General features: G+C 43.6%; 1 protein-coding gene across 1 annotated transcript in view; it reads right to left on the bottom strand.

The window, feature by feature from the left end:
• kiaa1109 (KIAA1109 ortholog) overlaps nt 1-20684 on the bottom strand; it is a 115138-nt gene that overhangs the window by 85142 nt on the left and 9312 nt on the right. Inside the window, exons 3-16 of the mRNA XM_056590573.1 lie at nt 20187-20303; nt 19617-19695; nt 19161-19225; nt 18894-19068; nt 18194-18275; nt 15298-15491; nt 14995-15074; nt 13003-13150; nt 12736-12892; nt 12438-12516; nt 2423-2514; nt 1608-1725; nt 1356-1511; nt 552-850 (exon numbers count right to left, since the gene is read on the bottom strand). Coding sequence (XP_056446548.1) covers nt 552-850; nt 1356-1511; nt 1608-1725; nt 2423-2514; nt 12438-12516; nt 12736-12892; nt 13003-13150; nt 14995-15074; nt 15298-15491; nt 18194-18275; nt 18894-19068; nt 19161-19225; nt 19617-19695; nt 20187-20303 — 1841 coding nt within the window. The remainder of the gene's footprint in view (nt 1-551; nt 851-1355; nt 1512-1607; nt 1726-2422; nt 2515-12437; nt 12517-12735; nt 12893-13002; nt 13151-14994; nt 15075-15297; nt 15492-18193; nt 18276-18893; nt 19069-19160; nt 19226-19616; nt 19696-20186; nt 20304-20684) is intronic.

The following is a 20684-nucleotide window of genomic DNA, read 5'->3' as shown; positions in this document are numbered from 1 at the left end:
GAATTTTACCGTACAACATGAAAGCACGCTCGCTCAGGCAGCTGCGCGCTCACCTCACCAATGTACACAAGACGTGTTGTTTGAGCATGTTGTGCCTGTTTTTCTTTAGGTCCCAGGCCATGTTAATTTGTTATACTGTAGACTCTAACGGTGAGACCATACTGCTCAGCACGCACGTGTTAGTCACTGCTCACGAGCGCAGCACATTGGGAGTAGGTTATTTATTTTACATTTTACATTACACTCATTTTTGACTGTAAATGTATTCTAAAACACTCAAAGGTTCTGCATTCAATTCACATATTCGTCAAAAGTGTTTAAAGTATATTTAAGGTATCAAAAACTACGTTTTATATGCTTTTTTTAATTTTATTTTTTTAATCGGCCGATTAAATCGTAATCGTAATTTTTCTCTGAAAATAATCGGCATCGGCACTCAAAAATCAATATCGGTCGGGCCCTAATTGTAAGTCGCTTTGGATAAAATCGTCTGCTAGATGCCCTCAATGTAAATGTAAATATTTAGATGAGATTGATTAAAGGCGATATTTGTTGATCTTATTGCCAGGAGCCTCAAAAAGCCTCAACCAAGGCAACATCACCCTTCTCCTGCTCACAATAATCAACCGCTGGGACGGACATGTTTGGAAATATTTGTTTTTAAAGACACTATGTTTTTGTTTTTGCACTATTAAATACTCTGCATTATTGAGAATAATTTCAACATTCAACAATGCGTTGTTGCGACTCACCCTAAGATTGAAGCGGGTGTTGCAGGTCGTTGGGACAAACTCATTGAAAGGCAAAGTGAAATCCAAGTTGAGAGTCTCCCCACAGGCAGCGAGATACACTGGAGGACAACAGAAGAGTAGAAGGAAAAACGCACTGTGTATGACATTCATAGTCATTTAGGTTTAGTTCTATCATTGCCATTATCTACAATAGCTCTACTGGAAGAATTGAATCAGTTAAAGAGCCCATAGATATATGTATCCTCTAAACAAAATTATTGTATGATAGAACACAGTACATCGCCATGTTTCCTATCGTTCTATCCTGTTATAAACCCAGTACAGAGCCCTGTTTCCTACCGTTATTTCCTGTTATAAACCCAGTACAGAGCCCTGTTCCCTACTGTTATATCCTGTGATGAACCCAGTATATCGCCCTGTTACCTACCGTTGTATCCTGTTATAAACCCTCTACATAGCCCTGTTTCCTACCGTTATACCCCGTTATAAACCCAGTATAGAGCCCTGTTTCCTACTGTTCTACCCTGCTATAAACCCAGCACATAGACCTGTTTCCTACCTTTATATCCTGATATAAAACCAGTACATATGCCTGTTTCCTACCGTTCTCCTGATGCTTGGTGGAACAGTCGATCCAGTTGTGCTGGTTGGCCGCCCAGATCATCTCAAACTGGTGGAAGAGGACCTTGAACTTCCATGCGTAGGGCACAAAGGAGTATATGTCTGGGGCACTGTCGCTCGCCCAATCCTGGATGAGGTCTGAACAGAACAGCCATCGGTAAAAAAAAAACAAATTGCATATACTTCATAAAAAGTGTTTATTGCTTATTAATACATAGTGTGGGTCAGCTTTACCAGTGAAAAAGTTTTTCTGAGCGTAGATGAAGTGATAGGTTGCCTTGTAAACCTCAATCTCACATTGCCATGACTGAGGCATGTTCCAAACTCGAGGATAGCTGGCGATCACGTGAAACTTAAAGAAATAGATCACAGAAAAAATAGATTGATTCAAACTGCATGAGAAATAAGGAACATGATGATGGGGCTGGTTTAAAAGGGTTTTAGGATTCCCTGAGAGAAGCTATACACATGTTCAGTTCTACAGGGATTACATTTATTACATTTACCAGAAAAGTCTTATTTTCAGTTTCAAAAATCTAAATGATCTCATATTATAGTCAGAAATACATAAGTTAGATACTATGTTTGTTGCAAAGAATATTACCCTCCCTGCTCTTGAAGTCATTTATTAACTTGAATATGCATGGACGGAAGTTGGTGTCGAGCAGAGATAGACTGAGAGGATGTCACTTCAAGTAGTAGGTTAGGAAAAGGAGCATTTTGAGCAATGGCTACTTCTTGTCAATTTGGCTTCTTAGACATGATTGGCAAACATGTTTTCGACGTTTGCTAAACCGTTTGCTAAATCCTGTTGTTAATCCTAGCAGGTGGATCAGTGGTAATCAGTGGTTGGTTAATGCAAATTTGTTTGCTACACAGTTTGAGGACAATCAGGACCTCTTTTAGATCACTGTGCTCTTCTGTACAAACTGTAAAAGCGTTAGCCCACAGAACATGCTGAATTAGAGAACTTGGCATGATAATTAAAAAAATGATATTCGATTAGGATTCCAGCCCATTGGACTGGTGTTGTTAACCGTTGTACTCACAGCCAGCATCTCTGCCTCCAGCAGGGTCCTGTACTGCATGCTGCTGGTGGTGTCGACATGAAGCAACTGACCCTTAATGGTAGGAGAATAACCTGAGGGCAGGAGGAAAAACAAGAGATTTGAGTCAATGTTTAGGATTCTGACCTTCGATGCTGGAGATTAAGGGTCTGATGGTACACAAGGATGTCGGCTCGCATGCTATCAAAACAAACTACCAAACATTCCTACTGACAATCTACGGCTTGAAAGAAAGTATGCCATGTGGAAGTTATTCTTAAGCGTTGCAACACTTCTAGTGCCAAAAGCATTGGTCAAACAACCAATCCAATCTCTTAAGAGTTTTAGGGAATTTAAGGATTAACCTGGTTTCTCAATAATTGGGGTACTGCATTTACCTGGCTGACCATGACTACATTTTCTGGCCGCCCTATTGTTTTCAACGAGGCAGAAACTCTGAGGTGGTGTTTGTGCAGCCTATGAAGCGAAGGCCAAGCAAGGAAACCTTTTTTACAAAGCACTTTTCATTCATGAGGCAGACTCAAAGTGCTTCACATTGAAATATGGTCATACAATAAAATGAAATAATAAAATAAAATAAATAGGTAAAGAAAACAAAGGCTAAGCAAAGTTAAAAAGAAAGTGCAATGTATTTAAGATTGAGCAGAAAGCTAAAGCAAACATAAAAGTCTTCAGTCTTGTTTTTAAAGGTAGCCAGAGTTGGGGCAACTCTTAAATTCTCAGGGAGTTTATTCAAGCTAATTGTTGCATACTAACTAAATCATGCTTTCCAATGTTTCGTGTTTACTCTGGGGATAATTAACAGATTGGTCTCAGAAGATCTTATTGGTCTAAATGGTTTATTAAGTGGAATCATGCAAGTTATATACTCCGGCCCTAAACCATGTAGAGATTTATAGGTGAGCAGCATGATTGTAAAATAAATTCTCTGACTTACAGGGAGCCAATGTAACGATTTAAGAATTGGTATTATGTGTTCAAATTTATTGGTCTTTGTTCGAACTCTATCAGCAGCGTTCTGAACAAGCTGTCGTTACAGGTCGCCGTTTTGGAGACCTGTAAGGGGAGAATTGCAGTAATCAAGCTTAATAGTGATGAAGGCGTGTACAAGTTCTTGTAAGTCCTGGGTGGACATGAGCCCTCTAAGTCTTGCAATGTTTTTAAGATGATTTGCAGATTTTGTAACTGAAATGATAATAATAATAAAAAAGGTACACAATAGTCATTAAAAAGTAACAACAATAAGATGGAGAAAAATAAATAATAATCATAACACAGACCTGCAAACTCCTCAGAGGAAAAAAGGTGACAGTGTCACGGGGGGATTTTTTTTTTATTGTAATATACATATGACACTAGTCTGAGCGTGACTTAACAAAACTCAGCATACTTTATCAAAAATCAATGTCAAAACATCCTTGAGGCTTATAAAAAATATTATATTTACAACTGTCACAATTTTTTTGTAATAAGTAAATTATTTTTACTTATTATTGGAGAGACAAAAAAAAAATATTATTCTGTGAAGTTGATGAATTGTCACTTTTACCCAGTTACCAAAAAAAACACTTGGAATAGTATGCGCTGTGGCAAGCACATGGTTTGCATGTGTGTTACTTCGAAGGCAAAAAAAATCTAAAATACAAGAAAACACAAAAACCTACATTCAACCAGTGGGGTATGGCCCCTGATTCTCTGAGGGAGGGGGTAGCTACCTCCAGGTACCCCCTCCATGCCAGGGCGCCCTGAATTTATGTTTATTAACAGCTCCTCCACCGGGGTCAAGACAATTTGAGGGCCAGATCCAGTCTGCCGACTGTCGGCCTTTTCACGATTGGCTTAAAAAAATTGCTTATTTCAATTTATACCAATACGATGGTGGGAAAAGCTTACCAGTTTGTATGTTTTTTATACTTCATTTTTATACTTGATCCACTGACCGCTTGGAAGCCATCGGAGTACATCTTTTTTTAGAAGAAAGGGGTTATGTGGTAGGATCTTTAAGAATGCTTAACTGGGATATTTATATATTCATGGCTCAAATATTAACGATCATGCTTTTGACGTGTAACTAACGCATTTACGCGGTCAGCGATCCGCTGCCAGTCTTTGGTTCACGGGGTTGCAGAGGCTTTAGCGTTCCCTTTTCTTGTGATAATGTCCTTCTCCTCGTCATAGCTCCCCAGGAGAACCTGAAGTTCCATTTCATTGAAATAAGCGGCCCGTTTCGCCATTTCGATCAGGGTTTCCATGATCCATACATCACGTCTTTTTAGGTTTGGCGGTGACGCGCACAACCCTGTGTTAACCAACCCCGAGTTGGTTGAACTAATGCATAACCGCTGCTGTGGAACCGAAAACTCTGGGTTAGTCGGCACTGGGTAAATTAACCTAGAGTTCAGCGTTGACTCAGTGTTTGTTAAACCTCCGTTCGTGGAACACCCCTCTAGACGAGTGTTTCGCAAGCTCTCTTGCGTTGTATGGCCGCATGCATGCGGATGCGCATGCGCGGTAGCCAGGCGACCGCCTCATCCAATGGCGAGCTCAGTTGGCGCTGTGTGCTTCAAAATTCCGATTGGCCCAGAGAAATGTCAATTATAAGAAAGATTCTGAAGCAAGTGCTGAGATTCCGATTGGCCCAGAGAAATGTCAATTATAAGAATGATCCAATAATTGTTCGCAATTCTGGACCCCCCCCCCCCCCCAAAAACAAAACTCTCCGGTTCTACACGATTCACGTGAATGACCAAATTGACCAAGAAAACGGCGATTGTCGCCGAAAAGTGACAAGTTTGCAGCTTGATGCCAATAGTAATTGGCATCAAGTGGAATAGGCAGTTTTGAACAGATGTTTTTTGTGATTTGAAATGGGGAAATTAATCGATGTTTCTGAGTTGGGTTGGTAATGACATCCAAAGACGGGGAGCAGAGCGGCTGAATGCTCTGTTCCCCAGAGCATTCTCGTGGTAAGACGGGCAGAGGGGACAGACAGGTGTATGGAGGAAGAGGATTTGAGGGAGCGGGAGGGAGTGGACGAGGTCAGACAGATATAGGGGGGCGAGGTTGTGGATAGCCTTGAATTTTGACAGGAGGACTTTGAATTGGATATGGAACTGAACCGGGAGCCAGAGGAGCTGTTGGAAGACAGTGGTAATGTGGTGGATGGGGGGGGTTCATGTTATGATGTGGGAAGCAGAATTCTGGACCAGTTGAAATTTATGGAGGGATTTGAGGAGGAGAGAGTTAGTATAGTAGTGAAGGTGTAAAGGTGTAAAGTAGTAAAGTAAAGGTGGATTTGGTACCTGTAGGAGCCATATTAAATGTGCTTTATTGTCGTGTAATTTTACCCCCGTGCCACTAGGGGGCTGTGTGGTTCAGTTGACCTCGGGTCAGCAGAGTGAGGCATTTAACCTGACTGAACCTGATCACAGGTTGTTGTTGATGGGGAAGCAAACAGTTTTTCGACTGTGCCCGTGTGCCCGTGTCCCCGTGCCCGTGCCCCCGTTAATGCATCTTAGTTTAGTGAGGAATTCGGGTTTATTGTTTTGTTATGTATTTTGAGTTAGAATTATTGCGGCTGTGTATTATTGGAAGGAAAATAAACCAGCAAAATAAACTGAACTGTCTTCGTTTTTGCGGTAATTGGAGCTGGGCGCACGTCGGAAACTATAAACGGAATCAACAACCAGTACTACTAAGTTTAGGGCTTAGTCAGTACATTTAGGTCGAAAAACTGCTTCGATTTGGAGAACGTTCACCAAGAGGATGCCGACTTGTTACATTGTGGATTAACGTCTTCTTTGGAAACCACGGATGCGAGGGAGGGCGGTGCACTATCGCCTACTATGGGCCAGCCGCCCCTGTGTTTGGAGTTGCCGATCGCTAACGGAGCTGGAGCTACCGGAGTGAGCTACGGGTCAGCGACAGCATCATCTCACCGGGACATCATTCATCAAAGCCGGCCAACGCTCGATTGGGGTATGTGTGGATCAGCGCTGATATGAATGGCCATGGTAATTTGTGTGCACACATTCGCGTAAACCCAATGCATTGGTAGCAGACTCGCAACCGACTAAAAATAACTTTCGTCGAGACGAGTTGTTTGCGCAACACAAACTATTTTGCGGACTAATAAAGCCAACTGACTTTGTCGTCATTATGGCTGAAGAGGGAACAGGCCAACTGGGCCTTGAGACTGAGCTTGCGGGTGCAGAGGTAAAAACTGTAACTGAAAAACGTGTGGGTAAATTAACACATAAAGCTTTGTTGGAAAAAATAAGCATTTTAGAAAAGGAAAGAAAGTCTAACTTTGGTAAACTGTCTAAAGTAAAACAATCTATTCTTAAATTCATGGGTGATAAAGAACATGTGAATAAGGTTGAAAATGAGTTAACCGTTTTTAATGAGTTGTGTAACACAATACAGCAGGTGCATGCATCTTTATTGGGTTTATTGCCTGCTGAGGAAGCAAGCAAACATGAAATATGGTACCAAGCTAAAATGTTGAATGTAAAGGAGTTTCTTGTGGGTACAAATCAATGGTTGTCTGACACTGCTGCTTGTCCAGCTACTAAAGTGGGTGATGATCATGATGATGAGGTTAATGATGATTTGCTGGGTCAAACTGAACAATCTCAAACTGTCCAAAGTGAAAATGAGATTGGACCTCAAGACAGCATTTCAAATGTGCAGTCAAGGCACCATGGCTCAAACAGATCGTCAAGTTGCAGATTCTCCACTTCATCAGCCAGACGCAGGGCAGAGGCGGAACAGGCCGCACTCTTGGCCCGAGCTGCTGCTTTAAAGGCTAAACATGCTTTGGAGGAGCAGGAACTTCTCTTGAGGAGAAAAAGGGAGAAGCTTGAGCTGGACACTGAGATAGCTGCCACTTCTGCTAAGCTAGCAGTGCTACAGATGGGGAGCAGCATCCATTCAAGGCAATCTGATGGAATGGCTTCCTACTTCAGAAAAGGGGCTAGATCTAAGCTCACCTCTCTCAATCCACAGGCCTCAATATATGTGGCTCCACCCGCACAGCAGCGTGAATCTTTACCACAACAATGCAATGCTGAAACTCCAATCGTTTCAGCATCTTTGTCCATGCATTTTGCATCACAACCACAGCCAACTGTCAGTCATGGCTCTCAACTGCCTCACTTGCAATCAATGCCAACATTCAGTCAAAGCTTTCAACCCACTCTAGGCCAACAAGTGCAGCAAGCCCTGCAAGACCAAAATCAGACAGCAGGTCTTTACAATCTGCTGCAACAACAGAATGACATAACGGCTCTCCTTGTTCAAATGCAAACATCACATCTGCTGCCGCGCAGAGAAATTCCAACTTATGATGGAGACCCTTTGCAGTTCAACACATTTATGTGAGGGCATTTGAGCACTGCGTGGAAGCAAAGACTGGCTGTAAAGGAGACTGTTTGTACTATCTCGAACAATTCACTAGGGGGCAGCCTAGAGATATTGTACGCAGCTGCCTTCACATGACTGCAGACAAAGGATTTGCTGTCGCTAAAAGGTTACACAGGATGGCCAAGCATGAAAGCTGAAGACACCAAAGCGCTCAAAGCTTATGGGCTTTTCCTCCGTGAGTGTTCCAACGCTATGGAAGATCTTCAATATTTGGAGGAACTTAACATGCCAGCGAACATGAAGATTCTTAGTCAGAAGCTTCCGTATAAACTAAGAGACAAGTGGAGAGCAAAGGCATGTGACGTACTGGAGAAAACTGGTCGAAGGGCACGATTCTCAGACCTTGTCAAGTTCATTGAGCGCCAGGTCAGAATCATTTCAGATCCAGTCTTTGGTGATATACAGGACACTTCACCTGTGCTCAAAGGAGCTACAAAAGTGAGCAAGATACAGGTGACGCCACAGCTTTGGGGAAGAAACAGCTTTGCAACACAGGTGGTCATTGAGGATGGATATAAAGCAGACACTCACAGGAATGAGGATGGATGCAGCAGACCAGATGGTGACCAGAGGGAAAAGGCTCTCGGCAAAGTGACCACCTTCACTAAAACTACTTCTGTCTTCTGCCAGTATTGTGCTGCTGGTGGTCATGTTTTAGATCAATGTTTTAAACTGGGAAGAAAACCACACAGGGAGAAACTGGACTATCTAAAGGAGAAAGGTCTGTGTTTCAGTTGTTTGTGCACAGGACACTTGAGCAGGAATTGCGACAGGCGCATCACTTGCAAAAAGTGCAACCGAACGCACCCCAGTGTTTTGCACATTGAAGAGAAAGAAAGGGTTCCTTCAAAGGATGAGAAGAACAGTGAGCGGTCAAAAACATCTGAGAGCCGCACAACATCCTCCGCTTGTGGTCTTACAGGGGCTGGCCACTGCAATGGTATTCTTCCCATTTTGCCTGTTAAGGTGAAGTGCGCAAAGGGAAACAGGGTTATTGAAACCTACGCTTACGCCAGGGAGTACAGGAACTTTCTGCACCAGGAAGCTTGTCGACAGGTTGAACATGGAAGGACGCAAATTCAAAATTCATATCCGCACCTTGGGCCATAACGACTCAATAGAAAGTTCTATCGTTGACAGTCTGGAGATTTCCGGATTGTCTGGTGAGAGCTTCTATCCACTTCCCAAAGTGTTTACCCAGAAAGAAATGCCCGTCTCTACAGCCAACATAATCAGTGAAAGGGAGCTGAGAAAATGGCATTATTTAGACAATGTAAACATTCAACACATAAACGCTGACGTGGATCTGTTAATTGGCACAAACGCCACCAAGTTAATGGAGCCTTGGGATGTCATTAACAGTCGTGAAGGTGAAGATGGACCCTACGCGATCAGAACCCTACTGGGGTGGGTAATAAATGGCCCGTTAGGGGGAAGTGACGACTGTGGAGGTGACCACCCTTCATTTTGTGCAAATAGAATTGCCATTGACCATATTGAAGAAACGTGGCCAACATTTCCTGTGGATACAAGTGTCGCTGTCGATGACCCAGAAGTAAAGAGAAGTCTGACGGTCAATGCAGACACCAATGCCACATCAGAACTGATGACCCATTTCTCTGATTGGCAAAGATTAAAGGTTGCAGTTGTATGGCTTATAAAGCTGAAAGGAACTTTGCTCAAACTGAGTAAGAAGAGAAAGGAGTTGGAGCTTGCAAGCACCAGTGCTACTAGAGCAGCAAGGTTGGATGTGCAAAAGGAGATGCAAGCTTTCTCAACATCATTTGGGAATCAGAAAGTGACGCTGGAAGATCTCTTGGAGGCTGAGGCCTCCATAATCGCTTTTTGCCAGCAAGAGAGATTCCCAACCGAATTTGCTGCACTAACCTCTGGCAAGCCACAAGTGCCAAGAAGTAGCAGCATCTTCAGATTGGATCCAGTTTTAGATGGAGGACTTCTACGAGTTGGGGGACGGCTGAATAAGGCAGCAATCCCTGAGGACATTAAACATCCCCTCATCTTGTCAAAAGACCAACACATCTCCGACCTTATCCTCCGTCATATCCATCTACAGCTCGGACATGGAGGCAGAAATCATGTTCTTTCTGCTGCAAGGAGAAAATACTGGATAACGAGTGGACCTACTGCAGTGAGGAGGATCATATCCAGATGCCTCATCTGTAAGCTCCATGGTGGAAAGGCCGGTGAGCAAAAAATGGCAGACCTGCCAGAAGAGAGAGTGGTCCCTGATCTACCACCATTTACTAACATTGGCGTAGATTACTTTGGGCCAGTTGACGTGAGAAGAGGCCGTAGCATCGTGAAAAGATATGGAGTGGTTTTCACTTGTATGACGAGCAGGGCTGTGCACCTGGAAGTGGCCTATTCTCTCGACACAGACTCGTGCATCAACGCATTGCGTAGATTCATCTGTCGAAGAGGACAAGTCTCACACTTAAGATCCGACAATGGCACCAAATTTGTCAGTGCAGAAAGAGAGCTGCGAGAAGCCTTAGCCTCTTTGAATCACGACCGCATTAAAAGAGCCTTGTCCAAGAGAGGAATCAAGTGGAGCTTTAACCCTCCAGCTGGGTCGCATCACGGTGGCGCTTGGGAGCGCATGATCCGGATGATCAGGAAGATTTTGTCAGCAAACCCTGGATGACGAAGGGTTCCATACTGTGCTCTGTGAGGCTGAAGCTATGCTCAACGATCGCCCCATCACAAGGCTATCTGAGGACCCTAACGACCTTGAGGCATTGACGCCAAACCATCTGCTGCTACTCAAAGGAAAACCAGTTCTCCCACCGGGACTGTTCGACAAAAGGGATGTTTATGCTAGGAGAAGATGGAAACAAACCCAGTACATCTCGGATCTCTTTTGGAAGAGGTGGATCCGTGAGTACCTCCCGCTTTTACAGGAGCGTCAAAAATGGAACCAGGAGAAGAGGAGTTTTGTTCCTGGAGACCTAGTCATGGTTGCAGACTCCACAGCACCACGTGGGTCATGGATGCTAGGAAGAGTTCTGGAAACCTTCCCTGATAAAAGAGGTCTAGTACGTGTGGTTCGTTTAAAAACCAAAACAAATATCATTGAACGACCGATAACCAAAATATGCTTGCTTAATGAAGCTAAGGAATAATTGGTTCCCATTTAAAAATGAGCTTTATATACACATATATATTTTAATTTTTATTTATTTTTTTGGTATTCATGGCTCATTTAAAATTGTTGGTGTAATTGCTCTAGCAGACGCAATTAGGGGCTGGTGTGTAGGAGCCATATTAAATGTGCTTTATTGTCGTGTAATTTTACCCCAGTGCCACTGTGTGGTTCAGTTGACCTCGGGTCAGCAGAGTGAGGCATTTAACCTGATTGAACCTGATCACAGGTTGTTGTTGATGGGGAAGCAAACAGTTTTTCGACTGTGCCCGTGTGCCCGTGTCCCCGTGTGTTAATGCATCTTAGTTTAGTGAGGAATTCGGGTTTATTGTTTTGTTACATGTATTTTGAGTTAGAATTATTGCGGCTGTGTATTATTGGAAGGAAAATAAACCAGCAAAATAAACTGAACTGTCTTTGTTTTTGCGGTAATTGGAGCGCGCTGGGCGCACGTCGGAAACTATAAACGGAATCAACAACCAGTACTACTAAGTTTAGGGCTTAGTCAGTACAGTACCTATGAGGAGAACCTCGGTTTTGCTACTGTTTCATTTGAGGAAGTTAAGGGTGCCCGGATTTTTATTTCAGAGATACAATCCGTGAGGGAGAAGGGCGGTAGAGTAGGGGAGGGTTTAGTGGTGAGGTAGAGCTGGGTGTCATCAGCATAACAGTGGAAGTGAATGTTAAAAAAATTTCAATCAACTATAAAGATATTACCGAGGGGAAGGAGGTAGATGATGAAGAGGAGGGGCCCCTTGAGAGAGCCCTTGGGCACACCTGAAATGACGGATGAGGGGATGGATTTAAAGTCTTCAGTTAAATAGTCTGACTATGGCCAGATAGGTAAGATGTGAACCAGTCTAAGGGGGTGTGGGTGATGCCAATGGAAGCTAGCTTGTTGAGGAGGGTGGTGTGACAGAGCGTGTCAAAGGCTGCACTCAGGTCGAGGAGGATGAGGATGGCGAGTCCAGAATCAGCTGCTTCTAAACAAACAAAGGGTGGGAACTAGGGATGTCCCGATCCGATCCACGGCATCGGTATCGCTCCGATATTAGCCCTATTACACTGGATCGGATATCAGAGGGGAGAAAGAAATGTGATCCGATCTGCACAGCGTGTCACGTCATAACAACATTTAGCCATCAATTACGCACACACATGGGACCTACCGCATAAGAGCCAAAAAAATAGTTAAAAATCAATGGTCAATTACAACTATCCACCAAGTTAAAGATGATAAGCAACCCCTTTGAACATTATTTTACAGGCCAAAACCAGATATTAACCTGTTAGGCTTTGCCAGGAGCTACTTTTATCAAGTAAACAGGAATAAATGCATAATAACTCTCAGGCATTGTTACAGTTGTAAATATCTTTTTTATCTAAAATGCAATGTTTATCGTCGGTTACCTTCCTCTCCTACGGTCATGGGGATATTGACCTCCAGGTAGGAGCCCGCACCAACGTTGACATGAATGGCATTGGTCTCCTGTCAACAGCACAGGGGGGAGAGGGGATAGAGACAATAGGTGGACCCTTTACCAAGTATACTACCAACATAAGTAATCAGGAATTAACTGTTAATACTAAATAAATATATCAAAGATAATTACAAAACTGAGATAACTCAACAGAACCAGGGGTCGGAAAAACAGATATGGATTACTTTGTAAAGCAGAACATAAAGAGGTTGGTCATGTGTGTGTACCCTGTTCTTGGTGAAGAGCAGGTCGATGGTGGCGTTGTCGATGATGTTCATGCGCAGCTCGAAGGCCAGGATCTGCCGTAGTTTCCCCGGTTGGGATTCCTCTGTCACCTTCATGGCCTGGTAGTCCGCCGGAAGAAAGAACTTCCACAGAGCATCTCTGTGGTGGGAGAAGTGTTCAAAGATCAGACTTCTTTCAGGGTGGTTTTGTCTTGACCCCACAAGTACCTGATGATCCCGTTTGCTACATTTACTTCACAACTTGTGTACCTTTGGCGGTCGGCCCAGGGTCCGTAATTGAAGTCGGTTCCTTTGCCGCAGACGATGTCCAGGCCCCGGCAGGGTGGCAGATCCTGCAGCTTGTCTTCCACGCCGCCCACCTCCACCTCACCGCTGTCCTGCTCCTCAGGAACCAGACCTTCATCCACAGACACAGTGTGGACATTCAGGGACTCAACACCTATAGGGATGCTTTACTGTGCTTTACTTTCCTGAACATGGTTATGTTACGATTAGTTCCAAGAAATCTGGCTTTAGATTAATAAAACTATGTCTGATGAGCTAAAATCTGGTTAAATGCACGCTTGACTTTTCTTTGCTTCATATTTATTTTGATAACCGATCATGGTCATGGAGGCGGGATCTTTAAGCCACGTTCTTTTAGAAAGTGTTTGTTAAGGTCGAAAATAACCACCGTGAACGGGCCACTGTAGAATCACACTCATAATAAACTTGCCTGATTCAATTTCTCTATGGTAGAACGTAACAATGGAGGAAAACCAAGACTCTGCCCCCTTCAGTACCGAGATGACCAGGCGGCCCTACACAGGGTCCCACGGCGGCCAAATTACCAGGCAGGCATACACCCTACAGGGTCCCACAGAGCGCAGCACCAGGTCAATAACACAACAACAACAACAACACTGGCCAACCATTCAGGTTCAGGGGCGAACAGGATCATCATAACATTCATCCACATAAACTGTTACAATGGCTCTGGCCCTGAAGGCCGGGAGAGCAGCTTCTACCCCAAGGAGAGGAAAAGAGTTTCTACCACCAGGAGAGGAGAGGAGAGGAGAGGAGAGGAGAGGAGAGGAGCTTCTAGCCACAGGAGAGGAGAGGAGCCTCTAGCCTCAGGAGACGAGAGGAGCCTCTAGCCTCAGGAGACGAGAGGAGCCTCTAGCCTCAGGAGACGAGAGGAGCCTCTAGCCTCAGGAGACGAGAGGAGCCTCTAGCCTCAGGAGACGAGAGGAGCCTCTAGCCTCAGGACAGGAGAGGAGAGGAGCCTCTAGCCTCAGGAGAGGAGAGGAGCCTCTAGCCTCAGGACAGGAGAGGAGAGGAGCCTCTAGCCTCAGGAGAGGAGAGGAGCCTCTAGCCTCAGGAGAGGAGAGGAGCCTCTAGCCTCAGGACAGGATAGGAGCCTCTAGCCTCAGGAGAGGAGAGGAGAGGAGCCTCTAGCCTCAGGAGACGAGGAGCCTCTAGCCTCAGGAGAGGAGAGGAGAGGAGCCTCTAGCCTCAGGAGACGAGGAGCCTCTAGCCTCAGGACAGGACAGGAGAGGAGCCTCTAGCCTCAGGACAGGAGAGGAGCTTCTAGCCTCAGGACAGGAGAGGAGCTTCTAGCCTCAGGACAGGAGAGGAGCCTCTAGCCTCAGGACAGGAGAGGAGCCTCTAGCCTCAGGACAGGAGAGGAGCCTTTAGCCTCAGGACAGGAGAGGAGCCTCTAGCCCCAGGACAGGAGAGGAGAGGAGCCTCTAGCCTCAGGAGGAGGAGAGGAGCCTCTAGCCTCAGGACAGGACAGGAGAGGAGCCTCTAGCCTCAGGACAGGAGAGGAGCTTCTAGCCTCAGGACAGGAGAGGAGCTTCTAGCCTCAGGACAGGAGAGGAGCCTCTAGCCTCAGGACAGGAGAGGAGCCTCTAGCCTCAGGACAGGAGAGGAGCCTCTAGCCTCAGGACAGGAGAGGAGCCTCTAGCCTCAGGACAGGAGAGGAGCCTCTAGCCTCAGGACAGGAGAGGAGCCTCTAGCCTCAGGACAGGAGAGGAGCCTCTAGCCTCAGGACAGGAGAGGAACCTCTAGCCTCAGGACAGGAGAGGAGCTTCTAGGCTCAGACCATGCGTACCTTGAACCCGTTAATGACTACACCTGACAACACACACCCATACTTCAGTCTACAGCTCATCCCGTATTGACACTTTGCAAGAAAAAAGTGTGGACCAAGGAAATAATGGAAAATGTACTTCTGTATTAAAGTGTGCGTGCGTGTACCTGGTTCATCTTGGTAGTAGTATATATCAACATCATTGGACTGCATCACAACAAAGCCTTCTCCCATCAGTCTCGGAGGTCTAAGATACACATTTCAACACTGAAATGGTTAAGTTATTCAATATTTTTTGATTTGTTACTCATTCAATCTTTGGCTGACAATTTTATCCATACATCTATGATCTATCCTATATCTATATATCTATATCTATATCTATATCTATATCTATATCTTTATCTATATATATATAAAACCTGGTAAATACAAACAAATATTGGCTCTAAATTCAACCATGTCCTCACTCGTCGTTCTGCATGCCCACGTAACGAGGACTGGGCACCAGCATCACGCGGACGTTCTCCAGCGAGCCCTTCAGGATGTGCATGAAGCGGTCCCGGTGGCTGGAGGGCGGCTTGGTGGCGTAGGTCAGGAAGGCGTCCTCGAAGTTCACACACAAGGTCTGGGGAAGGTGGTGGTTCCCAAAGGCCAAGCGACCCTATAACACACACACACACACACACACACACACACACACACACACACACACACACACACACACACACACACACACACACACACACACACACACACACACACACACACACACACACACACACACACACACACACAATATACTTGCAGCAGAGAAGAGCTGTGATTGTGTACAATCGACATGTCTGTACAATCGACATGTACAATCGAGTGCTGCCATTTTTAGTGTCCTATGAAAAACGTAGGAACCCTATTGTAATCGTTAGTATTATTACTAGAGTTTCCGAGCGCTCAACCTCTAGTTGTAATTAAACCCATAGCAATAATAACATATACAATTTTCGTTCACCTATTACGTAATAGAGCAGCACAATAATTGTCTGCTTATGTAATGAAGCAAGCGCAATATTTTTTTCCTTATAAGCCGTTTTCCCACATGTCTTCGCATTTCAACATCAGGATTTTCGACCATGAGGTTTAGGGGGGTCGGCTTGCAAGGGGCGGGATATGACATAGAGTCCAAGTTTGCAAGAGGCGAGATAAATGCGGCCGCTGTCACTCTAGTTTGTTTTGGTTTGACCACAGACAGCATGGTGGCAGAACGGGCAGAACTCATCGCGATCATCCTAAATGTTGCTGCAATGAAGCATCATATATTTCGTTAAATCCACAACATCGATCGATGAAAGATTGCAGCATGAGTTAGAGACAAATAGAAGAAACGACCAAGAAGAAAGGCGTTGCGAACAAGAAAGAGAAGGAGAGCGTATTTTTTTGCTTAATTTCACATATAACAAACACTGGGACAAATGTTGTTGATTTTTGTGTTTAACTGAGAAAACAGGGAGAGAGAGAACGGGACCCTATGAAATTCAGCTAACTGGTCAATACTAACAATAATAAAAAAAAAATCGATATACGCTTGTTGCTGTGAACTCATGTATTGTAATTTATTTCATGTGTACTTTTAGGGTTATGATAAGACCTATCTTTTAGTGTTCACCATCATTGAGATGGTTAGCTGTCAATGCAAAAGAGACTGTTCTTCTGCCAGATGTTCTTGCAGAAAAAAATAACTTACGCTGCACCGATCTTTGCCAGTGCGGCAATGAGTGTCGGAATGATGAGGACACACAGAAGTATGAAACTGATTACGATGATAGTGATGATGTGGAAAGACTCCTTGATTGCCTTAAACATTAAACACATTTCTGTCAAGAGGAGCATGTTGGCTCTTAATGGACATTAACATAGTGGAACGTTCATGATTGATCACTTGTTAAAAACATTCAATAAAACTAAAAATGTCAGTCAATTAAGTTTTAGGTTGAATATAGCTTATTTATTTTTTTACCATTGGATTAATTGGCCCGGAAAATGGTAGTTAACTGTCAAAATAAAAGCTCTAGGTTATTTAGCAGCTGATATATCGACGAAAACCTTTTTCACTGCAGCAATTTTTGTAAAATCCAAGATGGCGGCCATATAGGACTCGAGCCATATGGAAACATTGTTTTTCTGATTGTTTATACTATAAGGTTTCCAAAAGTGTATAGTTTTCATACTTTCCACAAAAAGCCAACAGAAGTTCAAATCCAACCATAATGAACCTGACGTAAAATATGGCTACTAAGAGGAGATTCCATATTATACAGATGACAAATTTGAAGACTATATCTCTAAAAAAATAAAACATACGTTTGAAGTTGTCCTCTCTGAACCGCGGCTTCTCTAAAACACAGGCTGGGCCTTAAAGCTGTACACACGTAATTTCGCAAACGTCCGTTTCAGAGTGGATTTTAACACAGTATGCTTCAGAAACATGGTTGGTGATGTTTAGGTATGTTATCTTTCGGTAAACCTGTTTTTAAGGCATACCAATGCCATATTGCCATACCGACCAACCTCAACATACCTCCACGTACGGAAGACTTCTATTCCTCAAATTATACTCTAATCTGCCCGTGGCAGTCTACATGTCCACTTAGTGTAGTGTTACACTTCCCGCCTTGACTATTGCGGTGCTGTTTTTGCTGGCATGAGCTCCTCCTCTTTATCCCGCTTCAATTATTTCAAAACTCTGCTGCCAGTCTTCTAAGAAGAACACGCCAGTGGGAGCACATTAGTCCTCCCGTACTTGCGGCCCTCCACTGGCTCCCTGTTCTATTAAGAATTGATTTTAAAATTCAGTTATGTTTTTAAATCTCTGAAAGGACTCGCACCACATTACATTCCCGAGCTCCTTACAGAATACACTGCAGAGGTTTGTTGTTGTTGTTTTGGTTGTTGTTAATACCACTACTCTGCGTCTCTGCACCGTCATCAAATTGATTCCGCCTTATATTTGATCTACGGTTGTGATTGGTTGGTCTAGTTCCTGGCAGGTCTCTTTTTATATGGGAGGGGAGCCAGACCTTATCTGCAGGGTGAATCAATCCTGAGCTGGCCAGCTTGGTCTGGTTCCAAGGCGAGGACATGTCACTCTTTAACATAACAATGAACCCATGCAGAACTCTGTATGAAGTGTTTTTTGTCACGTGTAAGGGTATTGAGAACAGCACCATCACCAGATATGGTGACTGCCATTCACTTTATCTTTTTTTTGACTGTGCACTGTGACTGTGTATTGCCCGATTTTTCTGCCCTAAACAGGTCAGAGGGTTTTAAAGTTTTGTTATTCCTTAGTAAGGGCTGAGGGGTACTCACCGTACTAATGTTAACCTTGATGACCGGGATAAGGGAGCGCCAGGATGATGAAGGGTCTGGGATCTCCTCCTTGATGGTAACACTGTAAAAGACCACATTCTGACCATTTAGATACCATCTAGATTGGAGATGCTCCGATCAGCATTTTGGGCCCGATCACGATCATCCAAACAATCATCTGCCAATTGCGGATCACTGCCAATCACAGAATGGCAGGGGAATGGGAATCTTCCAAAACTTTTATCTATAATGTGGATAGGCGGCCAACACCAGTTTCTGATCCAATAGACTCTTTATTTTTCTCTTTGGATCCCATCATCAAAGCCTCCGCAGAATGTGATTCTCATATACGTACTGAAATGTGCCTACGTGCATACTGCTATATTTACGGTACTGAAATGTGCCTGTGCGCATACTGCTATATTTATGGTACTGAAATATGCCTGCGTGCATACTGAGCTATGCAAGTTATCAGTAAATGACACTGAACGTTAAACTGCCTCCTTTGCCATGTCTCGGTGACCCCGTGAAATCCTGGCAGTGTAGCACAATGTTGTAGATGGAATAACTCCTACTGCCAATGGCAAGTTTGCCTTTGAGGAAAAAATTATAACAATAATTTAACTTTAATTATCCCCACAAATCAGGAATTGCAAACAGTAAACGTTTCCTGCTTTATCCAAAAGACTGAAGGGCCTACCTGTCCAGTGTCGCTCCCCTGTCCTCATGTGACTTCTCCTCATATTTCGAGGGGTTGATAAGGGTGGGCTCCAGGCCAAAGATCTCTTGGAGCTGAGCGTAGAGGCCAGTGCGATTGTAGACATGAAACTCAAAGCCATTGACGGTAACATACAGCCTGGTCTCTGCTTTGGGATCTAATCGTCAGGAAAACAAGGCCAAACTTCAGTCCGACATGTAATGACTCTGAGTGGTCTTCTTAAAATCTGGATGGGCTGCTTAAACTTACCGTGTTGTTTCTGTTTGGGGTTAAACATTTTCCACCACCGGAATATGAGGAAACCGTCTTGTATCCTAGTTGATATAAAAAAAGTAAAACATTGTCGACCAACCAAAGCACCGGTGACAGGGCAGAGCCCAGGATTGTGTTTACTCTGAAATACTGGGCCGATACACTAAACTAAATTTAAATGACCAATTAGGAAGATAGTCAATGCTTTTTTTCGTTTGTTTCACTTCACAAAAGGGACAAAGAAATCTGAAATTCAATCATTCAAAGCTATAAAAAAGCTATATTATATCAAAGCTATATTTTTTTTATATCCATCCATCTATGAATCTATCCATCTTTTATGGCAGCAGACAACAGAACACTAGATTATCCAATCACCAGACTCGGGGAACTGTGTTGAAACCTAATCTTGTGTGCAGAGCACAGTGTGACAAAGCAGAAAGGTCCAAGTACCGAATAGACATGTCCTGGTTGATGAAGTAGACATCTCTGAACATGACCTTCCCCGACAGGACAGAGAACGAGAAGGAGCCTGTTGAGAGAAACCAATTTAGTGTTTTAAAGAAAATGTTAGCAAATTATGCTTATTATTCAATGCTTGAAAAATATTTTTATAGCATCAATTGTACAGAAAATATAGAACTAAACGCTTTGGAATAAATCATATAAGGTGTCTTGACGGAACAGCCCTTTTATATTTAAAGTAAACCTTCTCAACTTCTCCATTTGTGCATTATTTGTGTATCAGTTTGCTTCAATAAAATACCAGTGAAAGACACATATCAGCAACACATATCATATCTGTATAGAACACAGGGGTCAGGCTTGGTGAAAGTGCTACATCATCTAAAAAAGATGAGGGTGGGCAATAAGAATCAACAGTATTTTCACTGTGTACTGTTCCTAGGTCAGAATTGAACATTCAGAAGAACTACATCCTTTGAAACCTAAGGAGTGTTAAGTGTGTGCAGGGCTCTGGTAGCATTCCCATTCCCAATCACATAGCGCTCCCGATGATCTCACCAATGTGAATGTAGCCATCCTTGTACAACCGGTTGATGATGATGGTGAGGATGAGGCCGATGTTGCGGGAGTTATAATAGGTTAAATAGATAATCCATCCGCAAGACAGAATAGTGGCTAGAAGATAAAAACACAAAACGGGTCAATAAACAAAATAACTGTACAAAATCTGGTCTATAAAATAACTACGGAAATTCACTAATTCACTAATACCACTTTTATCCAATCGCTCCTTTTCACTTATTTAGTTTGTACTTATTTTATTTCCATCTATTTTATCTATTTTGACTCTAACCCTGTATTACTTTCCCACCTTAGTATTGTAACTATTGCACAGTAATTTCCCTCGGGATAAATAAAGCATCTTGAATCTTTATATACAACTTTGCCCGAGTCATCAAAAAATGCACAAAGCATAAAAAAACTTTTTGGATTGAGCAGTGTAGCATGGTGTAACTGATATGATCGGTCTTCCTGCCTTTATACCTTCATGAATTT

This window comes from Gadus chalcogrammus, chromosome 5 (assembly GCF_026213295.1).
Source record: "Gadus chalcogrammus isolate NIFS_2021 chromosome 5, NIFS_Gcha_1.0, whole genome shotgun sequence".
Taxonomy (NCBI): Eukaryota; Metazoa; Chordata; class Actinopteri; order Gadiformes; family Gadidae; genus Gadus; species Gadus chalcogrammus.
This window is presented reverse-complemented; position numbering and strand designations above follow the sequence as displayed.